The sequence below is a fragment of the Artemia sp. Qi Xiang Cuo genome, chromosome 9 (assembly GCF_049724085.1).
Source record: "Artemia sp. Qi Xiang Cuo chromosome 9, ASM4972408v1, whole genome shotgun sequence".
Lineage (NCBI taxonomy): Eukaryota > Metazoa > Arthropoda > Branchiopoda > Anostraca > Artemiidae > Artemia > Artemia sp. Qi Xiang Cuo.
The window spans coordinates 9655772-9669338 of NC_142802.1; the positions used below are offsets into that span (position 1 = coordinate 9655772).

At 36.7% G+C, this 13567-nt stretch overlaps 1 protein-coding gene across 1 annotated transcript in view; it reads right to left on the bottom strand.

The window, feature by feature from the left end:
• LOC148948298 (uncharacterized) overlaps positions 1 to 13567 on the bottom strand; it is a 281601-nt gene that overhangs the window by 43505 nt on the left and 224529 nt on the right. The window contains exon 11 of the mRNA XM_089094880.1: positions 3263 to 3452. Coding sequence (XP_088951006.1) covers positions 3263 to 3452 — 190 coding nt within the window. The remainder of the gene's footprint in view (positions 1 to 3262; positions 3453 to 13567) is intronic.

Here is a 13567-nt window from a genome sequence, read left to right on the forward strand (position 1 = left end):
GAGCACAAGCCCCATAGAAACTGGATTTCTTGCTGATAAATAATCTATAACTTTAAATTGATAATTGTAAATTGATCGGTAGCATCCCGATTTTTCAGTTTTCCTGCTTAAGAATTAAAATATATGGGATTGCAACTGAAAATTTTGACAAAATTTGAATATTTGTGAAAATTTTGGTGAAAAGCAGTCTTGTTAAATAAGTCCTAACTAATAGTTGCATGCTTTAAAATTTCGGATGGACTGAAAGGGATATTATTGTTCTTATGGATGTAAATCCTGCGAGACTTTAACGCACATCTAGTAACTTCTACGCACAATCGATATTCTACGCACCTGAAGCCATTGTGATCTCTAGACTGTTTTTTTTTATGTTCAAATACATTGTAGCCTGTACATATGTTTACCAACAGCTCAATAAGACTTAGGATATTTAGGGATTAAAAGACATTATTAGAGGCATCCCCTCCGCGTACCAAATAATCCACCTTACCTCCTTCAAATACGTTTAATTAAATGAAGCTTTAAATTAAATGTCAGAAACATGATTCAGCTGCAAGAAGGAAGTTACCGCCAGGCAGTATCCTTATTCAGACTTAGTCGCAATGAAGAAAGATGAGACATTAATACCTATCCCCCAAAAAACTATTTCTATATCTTTCTGAAGGATCATGGAGAGTTAGACAACTTATTACCAAGAATAAGGGCTTGACTGCCACTTTCTCCCCCCCCATTCGGTCACTCTGAAAGAACAGAGAGAGAAAGTGACACTGTCAAAGGGTGATGGGTTAAAAGATGGCACAGCCCCCTTTGTATACCAAATAATTTAATTTTATCTCAAGTATTAATGTTGCTGTTTACTTTGGGTTGATAAAACTTGTTTATTTTTATTTAATTTCTGCGGGTTTTTAAAATAATTCCCAGGCCTAACCGAGATATGGTGTTGGTACCGGCCCAATAAACCCCCAATTTCTTGTCGATACATAGTTTCTAACAATAATTGTAAGTTGATTGGTAAAATGCCGGACTATAATTAAAACTTTGGACAACATTTGAATTCTTAGTGAAAATTTTCGCTAAAATTTTCACAATCATTTAAAATTGCAGAAAAAAAAACTTCCGATAGCACTTCTCCCCCCCCCCTCTCTCCTAGAAATATCACGGTGTGAGGCGTATTGTACCGTGCCTCACCTTCTCCACCTTTGTGAAACTAGGCAGTTAAGTGTGATATTTTATGCTACATAGTAAAAGGTTGTCGCAGTCGAAAGGGCACTATTACCCCCTCCCCCTATCACCAATTATAAAGGCCTAGACCAAAAACACTCCAGTGAATCAAGAGGTATATGATATTGATTTTTAGCCCCCCCTCCTCCCTTAAATCTCATTAAATTTGCTTCAGCTCAATGAGAGTTAGAGTATTTAAGCATTAAAATGCACTCTTTAGAGGCGTCTACCCTCCTCTACCTACAAAATGGCCCATAGTCCCTTCTTCGTAACAGGTAATACGCATGTATACATAATTATGTATACTTTTATGAAACATGAGGCAGCCTAGTTTAGTTATATGGAGCTTTCAAATAAACATTAGCAACGGTTTCCTGCTATAAAAGGGAGGTACCACCCGACAGCACCTTTTATTCAGGCTTAGTCTAAACGAAGAGAGATGAGACATTGAACATACCCGCCCCTCGAAAAAAATTATTTCTATATTTCTTTCAAGGTTCATGAAGAGTTAGATAGTTTGAGCAGTGAAAGCGCTCTTTTGGGCATCTGGGCATCTGCCGCAAATGGTGTTGGCTGCTTCTCGTTTCAAACTGATCGTGAGAGCGGCTCAGCTCAATAGTAGTCGAAACAACAAAATTTTGATAGCAATAGATACATCAAAAGAACTGTCTTTTTATGTCGATTTAAGTTTAGCGTTGCCCGTCAACACTTACTAGCCTGAGAAAAATTACCTGATTTTTGAAAAAGGGAGAAACACCCACAAAAAGTCAAGAAATCTCATTGAAAATTTCACTATCAGATTCAGTGTATCACAGAACACTACTGCTGAGTTTTCAGGGTCACACCAGCAAAAATATGAAATTTTATATTTTTTGCCAGAAGAATGATAACGGATGCGTATTAAATTTTTTTTCCCGGGAATGATCGTATCAAACCACCTGTCCTAGAGGATCAGGGGAGAAAATCAAAAGTTCGAATGCCCTTTTAAAGTAACCAAAAAGATCGAAGTGCAACTAGCCCCTCTCCCACGCCCCTGTTTTCTCCAAATTCATCCGATAAAAATTTTGAGATAGCCGTTTTGTTCAACATAGTCAAGAGGTTCAAATATCTGTGCCTTTGGTTGTCAGATTACCACCCAAAGCCCCTGTGAAAAGGGCTGTAAGTAATGAAGTGTGTTCATTGTTTGCGTATAGTATTTGTTATTGGGGAATTTATAGACATTTTTGATGGGGGTTTTCTGCTGAGGGTGGGTTTCCATGGTGAAAATTTTCTGTGGAGAGGAAATTTTCCAGGGGCGAGCTTACCAGGGAAAATTTTGCACTGGCAGAATTGGCTGGAATTCCTTACGAAATTCTTTATTTGTCTTACTTTCTCTTTGCCAAATCTATTCTGCATGTGGAGATATTCCAGGGGGATTGTTCGGGGGAAATCTTCAGCGGAGTTGGAATTATTCGGAGGATTTTTTCGTGGGCGGGGGGATTTTTTGCGGGTAAAATTAATCACTGGGGGGCCTCCTGTGGGAGAAATTCTCCATAGGGAATGTTCCACGGGAGCAAATTTCCACTGGGGCGAGGGGAGGATATCCGGCATGATTTGAATAACGACTAGAAATTAAGAAAAAGAACAAGCTTTTCAACTGAAAATAGGGAGCAACATTAAAACTTAAAACGAGGTGAAATTATTCCGTATATTAGGGAGTTGATTCTGATACTCCGCTCCTAAAGGTTACGCTAAAATTTGACTCTTTGTCCCAATTCTTTAAGCATGACTCTTTAAACACAGTCCATTCAATTAAATAAAGAAGCTTTTTCAAAACTACTAAGAAACTTTAGCGGGAATAGCGGGATACTGAGGAGGGGGTATCCCTTTCATATACACAATAATTTTTGTTCGTCTTGAGTTTTCATTCTACTACTTACTTGCTGTGGAAAAAAGTAATTTATTAACAAAAAAATCAAGTTCCCTCTCTTGTCTGTTTCCAATACTCGTTTGCTTCCATATCAAATAACTTGAAAGCTCTGAAACCCTATAGCTGATTTACCTTCTTCCATTCCTTCGCCAATATACCAGTGAACAAAAGCTCTTTTAGCATACATCAAGTCGAACTTTCTGTCAAGTCGTTCCCAAGCATCAGCGACAGCTGTTGTGTTTGATAAACAGCAAACAGCTCGTGTTCCAACTGCTAGATCACTTCCGGGAACAAGAGATTGAGGCTGATAGTTGATACCAACCTGATGGAAAATAAAACAATGATGACAGGCTTTATTGAATGATAAATAAATTGGAAAGTTTCCAAATTTCCAACATGCTTAGAGATTTCTTGTTTCCAAAGTTTCCAAATTTCCAATATGGTTTGGGAATTTTTTGGCGAAAACTGTTAGTCTTGACTTGCAACATTAGTTTTAAAAGTTAAGGATTCAGTTGCATCAGTGGAGGAGGCCAGGTATGCGCTACTCCTAATTTTTTTGGCCCCTCCAAAATTTTGAAAAATCCCCTTTAGAAGGCTACTTTTCATTGGGAAATGCAATTTTTTAGGATCTTCATTGCAAAAATGTAAATAGTCCACCCCTAGATTTTAAAATATAAATCTTACCCCTTCAGTATAAGGTATTACCTTTATTTTGCAAAAATAGGAAAAACCCCAAAATGGAGTAATATTAATGAAGAATCCATATTAAATTTAAATTCACAAAAACCTTATATCGAGTATTTTATTCCCAATACAAAAAAAACGGAATTTTATATATTCACACAAAATTATCACAAATAAACAATGGTTGTAGATAGACCCCGGCGCCACGCCGGTGCATAAACCGAGTTCCGCCAACGAGAGGCTGTCGCAACGCCGCCGAAGCGTCGCAACTCCTCCGGTGTGCCGTAAACGTGCCACCACCGGCAGAGGTGGCGGCGTTCGGTTGACTTTGAATTAATTTTGCGGCAATTCTTTATTACGTCAACCGCAAAATCGGAGCTTTTGTTTTCTCGTGTGGTTAAGTGTTTCGATTTTCCTGATTAGAACTCAAGCAGGGCTTGCACTATCCCCGAATTCAGGGATTTCCTCAAAAATCTATATATGACCCCGAAAAAAATTTGGTTCCCCGAATCCCCGAAAATCACCCAATCACGATTCCACCCCTAATCATTTATCACCAGTAACTATTCCTGCCAAATATTACTTTGTATACTGTAATTCCTCACTACTATCTTGTTCGTTAATTTTTGTCTCTTTTGTTACTTCGCATATAAACCATACAGATACAATTGCAGTATAGACGGTTCTTCATATGTTGACAAAAGAATCGTCTTTATTAAATTAAGTAAAAAAAAACAATTTTTTTTAACTGAAAGTAAGGAGCTACATTAAAACTTAAAACGAAAAGTAGTTATTCCGTGTATGAAAGGCTGGCCCCTCCTAAGCGCCTCGCTCTTTACGGTAAAATTTATTTTTTGTTTTAAAAAGTAGTGGTGACAAAGAGTCAAACTTTAACGTAAAGAGCGAGGCGTTGAGGAGAGGATATCCCATTTCATATACGAAATAATTGCTGTAAGTTTTAAGTTTTAATGTCGCTCCTTACTTTCAGTTAAAAAAAAACTTGTTTTTTATTTAATTTCTGAACGTTTTTCAAATAATACAGGTTCGATTTTGGCTCACCATGCCTGACAAATTAGAACACAATTTGTATATTAATTTTGGCAGACTTAATCCATATATGAATTGTCGCCCCTCCTCAATAAAGTGCTCTTTACACTAAAGCTGTTTGTAATTTAAAAAAAGCTTTCTATTCTAATTAAACAGCCCCTGTGTTTCAACTTTATCAAATAATAAAAGTTTAACGTAGATAATAAGGTATTGAGGAGGGGCAACCCTTCATATATGGCATAATTTCTGTTCGTTTTTCAAATAATGCCGGTAAATCTGTCTCACCTTCTATGAAATACACCCCTCCCCTCACGGAACCCTTCTATGGAAATTTCATCCAAAGTAAAGTGCACCCCCCTTGTCAAATTCCCTTCAGACAGTTCCTTCCTCGCTGAGAATCCCCGCTCTCTATAAAATTTCTTGTGGACGATTCACCCTGAAAAATTCTCCTTAGTAAAATTTTCATCGGAATAAGACTTTAATCTATAATTAATTAAAAAAAACTTTTCCACAGAATAAGTTTTTCAAAGAAAAGTAAAGAACTCTAAGAAAAGTAAAGTTTTTCAAAGAAAAGTAGAGATTATTTGGTTGTATTTTTGGTCATTTTTTGTTTAATAGAGTTCTTTATTTTTTTTTGAAAAACTTGTTTTGTGGAAAAAGTTTTTTAATTAATTTCTGTTTGTTTTATATTGACATAGTCTTTTCAGGAAAAAAAAGAAAATAATACTTTAAATCTTTTCGTTTTTTTAAGAACTTCTAGTTTGGCCTGCTATTTGTATGCTGGAGAAAAAAATTCAGCAAATTTTAACAACATACACCCTTTTAAAAATCTGGACTCAAATAGTAGTGTTTAATTTAGTTTCATAGCTCCTCCAGTTGAACTGAAATAGAAAACTTGATACCATTCGTAAAAAAAATCGCTTTACTTTCTTTGATGGCTTGGATACACTTACGCTATTTTGATTTGGTTAAATTTAAAGAGCATAAGTAACTTCAAAATTGTGAACATAATGCTTTTAGTTGTTGTTGGGATACTGCTGAGATGCCTTATTGGGAATTAGCATTAACACAGTGCATTTTGATTTAATCTTAAGGCAACATTTAGTTTTTAAATATAAAGGCAAATGGGAGGGTGGGCGTGGCAGGGGGATTAGTTTTCCTCCAATCACTTTCCACCATTAAAAAGGGCATCAGCCCTTTTTATTTTCAATCAAATGAGCCCGTTTCGATATTTCAATGACAACTTCTTCGATACGAATGCCCTGGACTAAACAACAACGACAACAAAATAATACATTATACCCACATCGATCTTTACTATAAAAATGTCAAGCCTTCTAACCACTTTCGACTATTAAAAAGGACACTAGGCCTTTCGATTTCCAATCAAGTGAGCCCTTTTTGAGTTTCTACGACAACTCTTTCTGTAAACACCTTATATGTCCCCAAGGCATATATCACAACCCTTACCCTATGGGCTGTGAGGATGGTTGTTATCCTCTAAGACCTAATTTCCAGAACCTTCAACTACATTAAACAAAATGGCTATCTCAAAATTTTGATTGGATGTGTCTGGGATAATGGTGGGCGTGAGAGGGGCGTTAGTCGCTTTCCAATTACTTTCAACTAATAAAAAAAGCACTAGACCTTTCAATTTACAATCGAATCAGCCCTTTTGAAGTTCCTACGGCAACACTTTCACTTAAAAACTTGTATACCCCCCGGGCATAACTTACAACCCCGGCTCTGAGGACTGGGGGGGTGTTGCCATCCTCAAAGACCTAATTTTTAGACCTTTCTGTAACTTTAAGCAAAATGGCTCTCTGAAAATTTTGATTGGATGTATTTGGGGGGAAAGGTGGGCGTGAGAGGGGCTTAGTTACCCTCCAATCAGTTTCAACTATTAAAAAGGGCACTAGCCCTCTAAGTTTCCAATTGAATGAGCCCCTTTTGAAGTTTTTACGACAACTATATCTATACAAACCTTATATGTCCCCAGGGCATAACTTACAACCTTTGCCCTGGGGACTCTGGAGGGTTTGTCTTTCTGAAATACATAATTTCCAGAACTTTCAACTAAGTTAAACAAAATGGCTATCTCTATACTTTGATTGAATGTGTTTAGGGAAATGGTGGGCGTGGGAGGGTGGTTAGTTGCCCTCCAATCACTTTCGACTATTAAAAACGTCAATTTCAATTTCCAATCAAATGAGCCCTTTTTGTAGTTTCTACAACAACTTTCTATATAAACCTTATATGCCCCCAGGACAAAACTTAAATCTCTTGCAAAGAGGGCTCTGATGGGGTTATCATCCTAAAAGACCTACTGTCCAGAACTTTCGACTACGTTGAACAAAATGAATATGTCAAAATTTGATTGGATGTGTTTGGTGAAATGGTGGGCGTGAGAGGGGGGTTAGTTGCCTTTCAATCACTTTCGACTATTAAAAGGGCACTAGTCCTTTCAATTTCCAATTGAATGAGCCCTTTTTGACGTTTCTATAACATTACTTTCTATAAAAACCTTATATGGCCCCAGGGCATAACTTACGAACCTTGCCCTGAGGGTTGTGGGTGTGGAGGGGTTGTCATCCTTAAAAACCTAATTTCCAAAACTTTCAGAAACGTTGAATAAAATGGCTATCTCAAAATTTTGATTGGATGTGTTTGGGGAAAAGGGGGGCGTGAAAAGGGGGTTAGTTGCCCTCAAATCAGTTTTGAGACTATTAAACAGGGTATAAGCCCTTTGAATTTCCAATCGAATGAGCCCTTTTTCAAGTTTCTACGACAAAGATTTTGATAAAAACTTATATGCCCTCAGGGCATAACAACCCTTGCCCTGAAGACTGTGGTGGGAAAGTTCTAATCAAAGGTATAGTTTCCTGAGCTTTAAACTGCGTGAAAGAAAATAGCTCTCTCAAAATTTTGATTCGATGTTTTTGAGGAAATTTTGGGCGTGGAAGGGGTGTTAGTTGTCTTCCAATCACTTTCGACTATTAAAAAGGGCACTAGCCATTTCCATTTCCAATCGAATGAGCCCCTTTTGAAGTTTCTACGACAACGCGTTTTATAAAAACATTATATACATCAAGAGCATAACTTACAACCCTTGCCTTTAGGGCTGTTGGGGGGTTGTCATCCTCCAAGACCTAATTTCCAGAATTTTCAACTACATTAAACAAAATGGCTATCTTAAACTTTTGATTGGATGTGTTTGGGGAAAAGTTGGGCGTCAGTGGCCTCCAATCACTTTCGACTATTAAAAAGGGCACTAACCCTTTGAATTTCCAATCGAATGAGCCTTTTTAAGTTTCTAAGACAACGCTTTCTATAAAACCTAATGTGGCCCCAGGGCATAACTTACATCCCTTGCCCTGAGTGCTGTGGGGGAGTGTCCTCCTCAAAAGCATAATTTCTATCTGGAAATCAACTACGCTGAACAAAATGGTTATGTAAAAATTTCGATTGGATGTGTTTGGTGAAATAGTGGGCGTGAGGGGAGGGGGGGGTTAGTTGCCCTCAAATTACTTTTGACTATCAAAAAGGGCACAAGCCACTCCGATTTCCAATTGAATGAGCCCTTTTCGATGTTTCTACGACAACTTCTTCGATTCGAAGTGCCCTGGTCTAAAGGAAAAAAACAATAAATAATACATTGTGCCAACATCGTTCTTGTATGGCCCCCGCGGTACATCTTAAAACCTTGCCCTGAAGGTTCTGGGGGAGTGACTTCCTCAAATACATATTTTCTATCTGGAAATCAACTATGCTGAACAAAATGGCTATCTCAAAATTTGGATTAGATGTGTTTCGGGAAATGGTGGGCGTGGAAGGGGTGTTAGTTGCCTTCTAATCACTTTTGACTATTAAAGGGCACAAGCCACTCTAATTTCCAATTGAATGAGCCCTTTTTGAAGTTTCTACGACAACTTCTTCGATACGAAGTTCCCTGCTCTAAAGGAAAAAAAAGTACATTTTGCCAACATCGTTCTTATATGCCCCCAGGGCATAACTTAAAACCCTTTCCCTGAGGGCTGTGGGGGAGTGATCTCCTCAAAAACATATTTTCTATCTGGAAATCAACTACGCTGAACAAAACGGCATTTTCAAAATTTTGATTGGATGTGTTTGGGGAAATAATCGGCGCAGGGGGGGGGGCTGGTTGCCCTCCAATCACTTTTGACTATTAAAAAGGGCACTAGCCACTCCAATTTCCAATCAAATGAGCCCTTTTCGAAGTTTCTACGACAACTCCGTCGGTACGAAGTGCCCTGGTATGGAAAAAAACCCCAAAAATAATACATTGTGCCAACATCGTTCTTTACTTAGGTAGCGCGATCATGCTGCCTATGATCGCTTTCTCGGTCACTCGAGAAATGCCGCCTTCCGTGGAAATTATTTCCTAGAAAACAAAACGCGAGGAATAAAGCCCCCAGATAATCACCCTGGAACATCTCCATATAAAAAATTTGGCAAAGAGAATGTACGAAAAATAAAAAGAATTTGGTATAGTAATTCTGTCAAAACCCCCCAGTGTATCATTTCCCCTAGAATATTCACCATCAGAAATTTCCCTCCCAAAGGAAGATTCTCCCCTTGGAAATCCACCCCAAACACACCTTCTACCCCCCCCGCCCCCAAAAAAAGGGCTGTGTACTTCCCAATAACAAATACTATATGTAAATAATGGGCAAAGTTCGCAACTCGCAGCCCTTCCCCCGGGGACTTTGGCTGGCCATTTTACACCTAAAGACATAGTTATTAGATTTTTTTACTATTTTGAACAAAATAGCTATCTCATAATTTCGATCCGGTGACTCTGGGAAAAATGACCGTGGGAGGGGGCCTAGTTTCCCACCAATTTTTTGGTCACTTAAAAAGGGCACTAGAACTTTTGATTTTCGTTCGAATGAACCCTATCGCGATATTTTAGGACCACTGGGTCGATACGACCATCACTGGAAAAAAAATACAAAAAAACGCATCCGTGATCGTTCTTCTGGCAGAAAAAAAAAAACTACAAAATTCCACATTTTTGCATTTAGGAGCTATAAATCTCTACAAAAGAGTTATCTGATACATTGAATCTAATGGTGTGATTTTAATTAAGATTCTATGACTTCAGGGGGTGTTTCTCCCCTTTCTCGAAAATTAGGCAAATATTCTCAGGCTCGTAACTTTTGATGGGTAACATTAATCTTGACGAAATTTATATATTTGAAATCAGCATAAAAAACAAATCCAATATGTGCGTAATCGATTTCTGTGTATTAGATTCCTTGGATCTTATTGAATGCCACGGCGAATCTATTATCTATTATTTCAACTATTATGCAAGGATTCTGAAATGCCACAGCCATTTTTTTTCTACCAGATGTCTACTTCTCTTGATGAATAACCAAGAAGACCAACGTCCAGCCAGCGACTTGTGAATTTTTTTACTCATGAATAGGCCCGAATCTTTTGTAAATTCCAGCTCAAGTAAATTCTCACCGGCGGTGGCGCGAAAATATCATCAACGGTGCCCCGGTGGCGCGCTTTCTCTGCTATTTTTGGCCCCACCGCTGCCGGTCTTCCCTTATCAGCGTGGCGCCAGGGTCTAGCTGTAGAGTATTCGAATGATGACCGTTTATACTAAAATTAAAAATTCTTGTACTTTTTAAAGCAAAAACGAGACTGCATCAAATAGCGAAGTACGAATTTATTCCATTTGTCACCACGAAACAGAAAATTTCCCCTCATAAGGCCATAATCCTATCGATTAGGGACTATGAGACTGCATCTTTGAAATACGTCCTCCAATTGAAAGTCTTTCACAAGTGTTCAGAGAAGAACTTGAAACCAGGGACATATTCAAAAGAAAATCACCCTCAGAAAGGATAATGAGGAAAACGTTTCCAACCCTTATTCATAAGGCTCTCATTGATTCCGATTCTTCGAATATTTTTCCTCTTAAAAGAAATCAACGTCTGTCAATTACTAGGTAAACTAATGAAAAGTCTTATGCTATACAAGGCAAGGGATCAGTTCTTCAAATATTTTAAATGAGAAAATACCCCAAATGAATATTTGATAATTCGTCCTAAATCCAGGATTATCTTGTAGTTTTTTGTTTTTTTTTGCTTTTGGTTTGATTGCACGGCTCTTTAAAATATTATTTTTTGAGTTTTTTTTTCTCTTCATTTCTTTTAGCTACTAACATTTTTATTTAAATTCTTCTTTTCGTATATTAATAAAGAAAGGTTTAGTTTTTTTCAAAATAAGTAAATAGCTATATTTAGCACAAGGCGAGCAGAAGTAACGTTCTATAATAATTTAAGATCAAACAAACAGATACTACTATAATAGATGAAATCTAAAAACAACAGAAATTAAAATAATTATCACATTAAGTGCAAAGACAATAGATACTGCCTTTAATGAACAATTGAATAAATTATACATAATTCGTTAAGTCTAAAGGCACATATTAACACTTAATAAAATATGCGAATCAACATCATACTAGAAAAAGGGGTACAAGCACTCCCCCTCACAGTAAAAAGAGAGAAATTCTGATGAAAGTTATAGTATCAAACTCAACAATGAAGAGAGTCCCACAACGGAGTTCACTAGGACCCATCTGATAAAAATCAATCGTATTTGTTCCCAAGGATGAACTTTTTTTTTGTTGATTGTCTTTTCGACATTGATTTTTTTTTGTATATTTTGCCGTTTTTTGCAAAGTTGATTTTTTTTTTTTGCAATTGTATCAAACTAGTGGTAGTGGAATATTGGGCCAATCATTTGAACAAAATTTAGATTTATATTTTAAATTTGGATAATGCTTGTGTTTAAAATAAAGCTATTGTATTTTGCATAAATATATGCGTTTGTTTTTTTATATGCTGATTTTGTTTTTCTGCACTAGCTATTGTACGAAACCAATGGTCCTGGAATATTAGGAGATGATCACTTGGACGGAAATTTAGACTTCTACTGTCCTTCAAAATTGTAAAATACACTTCACGAAAATACACTCCCCACCAATGGAAAGTGTAAAATTTTGTAATTTTTTTGTATTTATAATAAGGAACCTTAAACCCACCCCAAAGAAAATTGCTGATGTTTCCTATTTTGCTTGTCAAGACAGGAAGTTTTTGCCAAAATTAGACCAAATTCTATTGAGCGCAAAAAAATATGAGATTTATTTCAGGATGATTTGATTGAAACTATTCAAATGTTGTCTATATCATATTTTTGGATCAGTATGTTTGCTTGCATGGTGGAACTTTCGTCCCTTAATATACATGAATTCCATACAAAAATAAACGGTTATTACTGATGTTTCGTTGGATGTTTCTTTTTGTCCGCATGGTTGTGAGACTTAATTGATGAATTTTTATTATTTGTTCTAACTAGTTTAGTTGAATTATGTCTTCTTCCCTTTTTTTTTATTCTCTGCTCGTGAACCTTTTGAGTTCCATTTCTGCCAGGAAAGTGACGTAATTTGGATATCAGATGCGTTACTTCCTTACTTGCTTATAAAGAACTAAACCTGTTATTTATACTTTCTATGTATATATTTTCATAAGTGTTTGCTGAAGTATAGTAATAATGGTATTTTATACTTAGGTAATCTAAATAAGCTCAAACCAGTAGCTGAAAATCAAATATATAGTCTCATGTGCAAAGGCGAAAAAATAGCAATTTCTCAAACAAATTTCTAAAGTATGCGCCATTAATCATGATAATTACTGTAAGCTGTCTTCGATCGCTCTATAAGTGAGAGTATAGGAAGCAGTGAAAATCATCCGAAAGTAATTACTTTCCATGGCATAAAAGATCTATCCTTTATTATTGATCCCTTGGAGTTTCTCAATTCCCATCTCTAAGATTCTAAATTCTCTTAGGATTGGAGCTCGTTTCATGGCGCTTGTTTACCAAGAATTTTACCAATTAATATATCCCTTTAATTAATTCTAAAGAAGGGCTGTGGACTCTATTTTAAGGAGTTGTAAGCCTTTCTAAGGCTTTTTGTATTTTCTTGTGAGGATACTTTGGAAAGAAAAACACACTTAAACTGAAATGACTCAGAATAAACGGGAGCTAAAATAATCAATATCGGTTAATCTAATTAAATAATACAACTACTAAAAGAAATCGAGGCATTACCAAGCGACCTGAGACCAGCCCTGCTGTGGAGGCTCCTCCCCCGCCCAAATTTCAATGAAAGCTATCAGTCATTAATTAAGTGGTAGGTTTATGAAATAAGTTGATTAAATTTGTCACCCATAAATTTATTATTTTATTACAGCAAATGAAATAACTCTAATTCCGGTTACATTAGTAACTTGCTACCCATTAATCTGAATCAAATCCATAGATAAGTCTTTCCATATTTACCGGACTCATTTTAAATGTTCAAAGGTTTGTTTAATCCCTGTATACAAATTCTTACTCATTGTGCTACCCCTACCCCGAGATTCCTGTCTTGTTAGAAAATTTAGCTCTTCTTGCACAAAAACACACACAAGCACACAAACACAAACAAAGAGTGATAAACATGCACAAACCTGTGCTCAGTATCATAAAACCACTGTATATACATTTATACAGTACAATCATTCCATATCTCAACCATTATACAAAGCCAGAACAAGATGCAAGTGCTCCGGATAACTTATAAACATAAGCGACATTAAATTTTTTCACGGGTAGACAAGT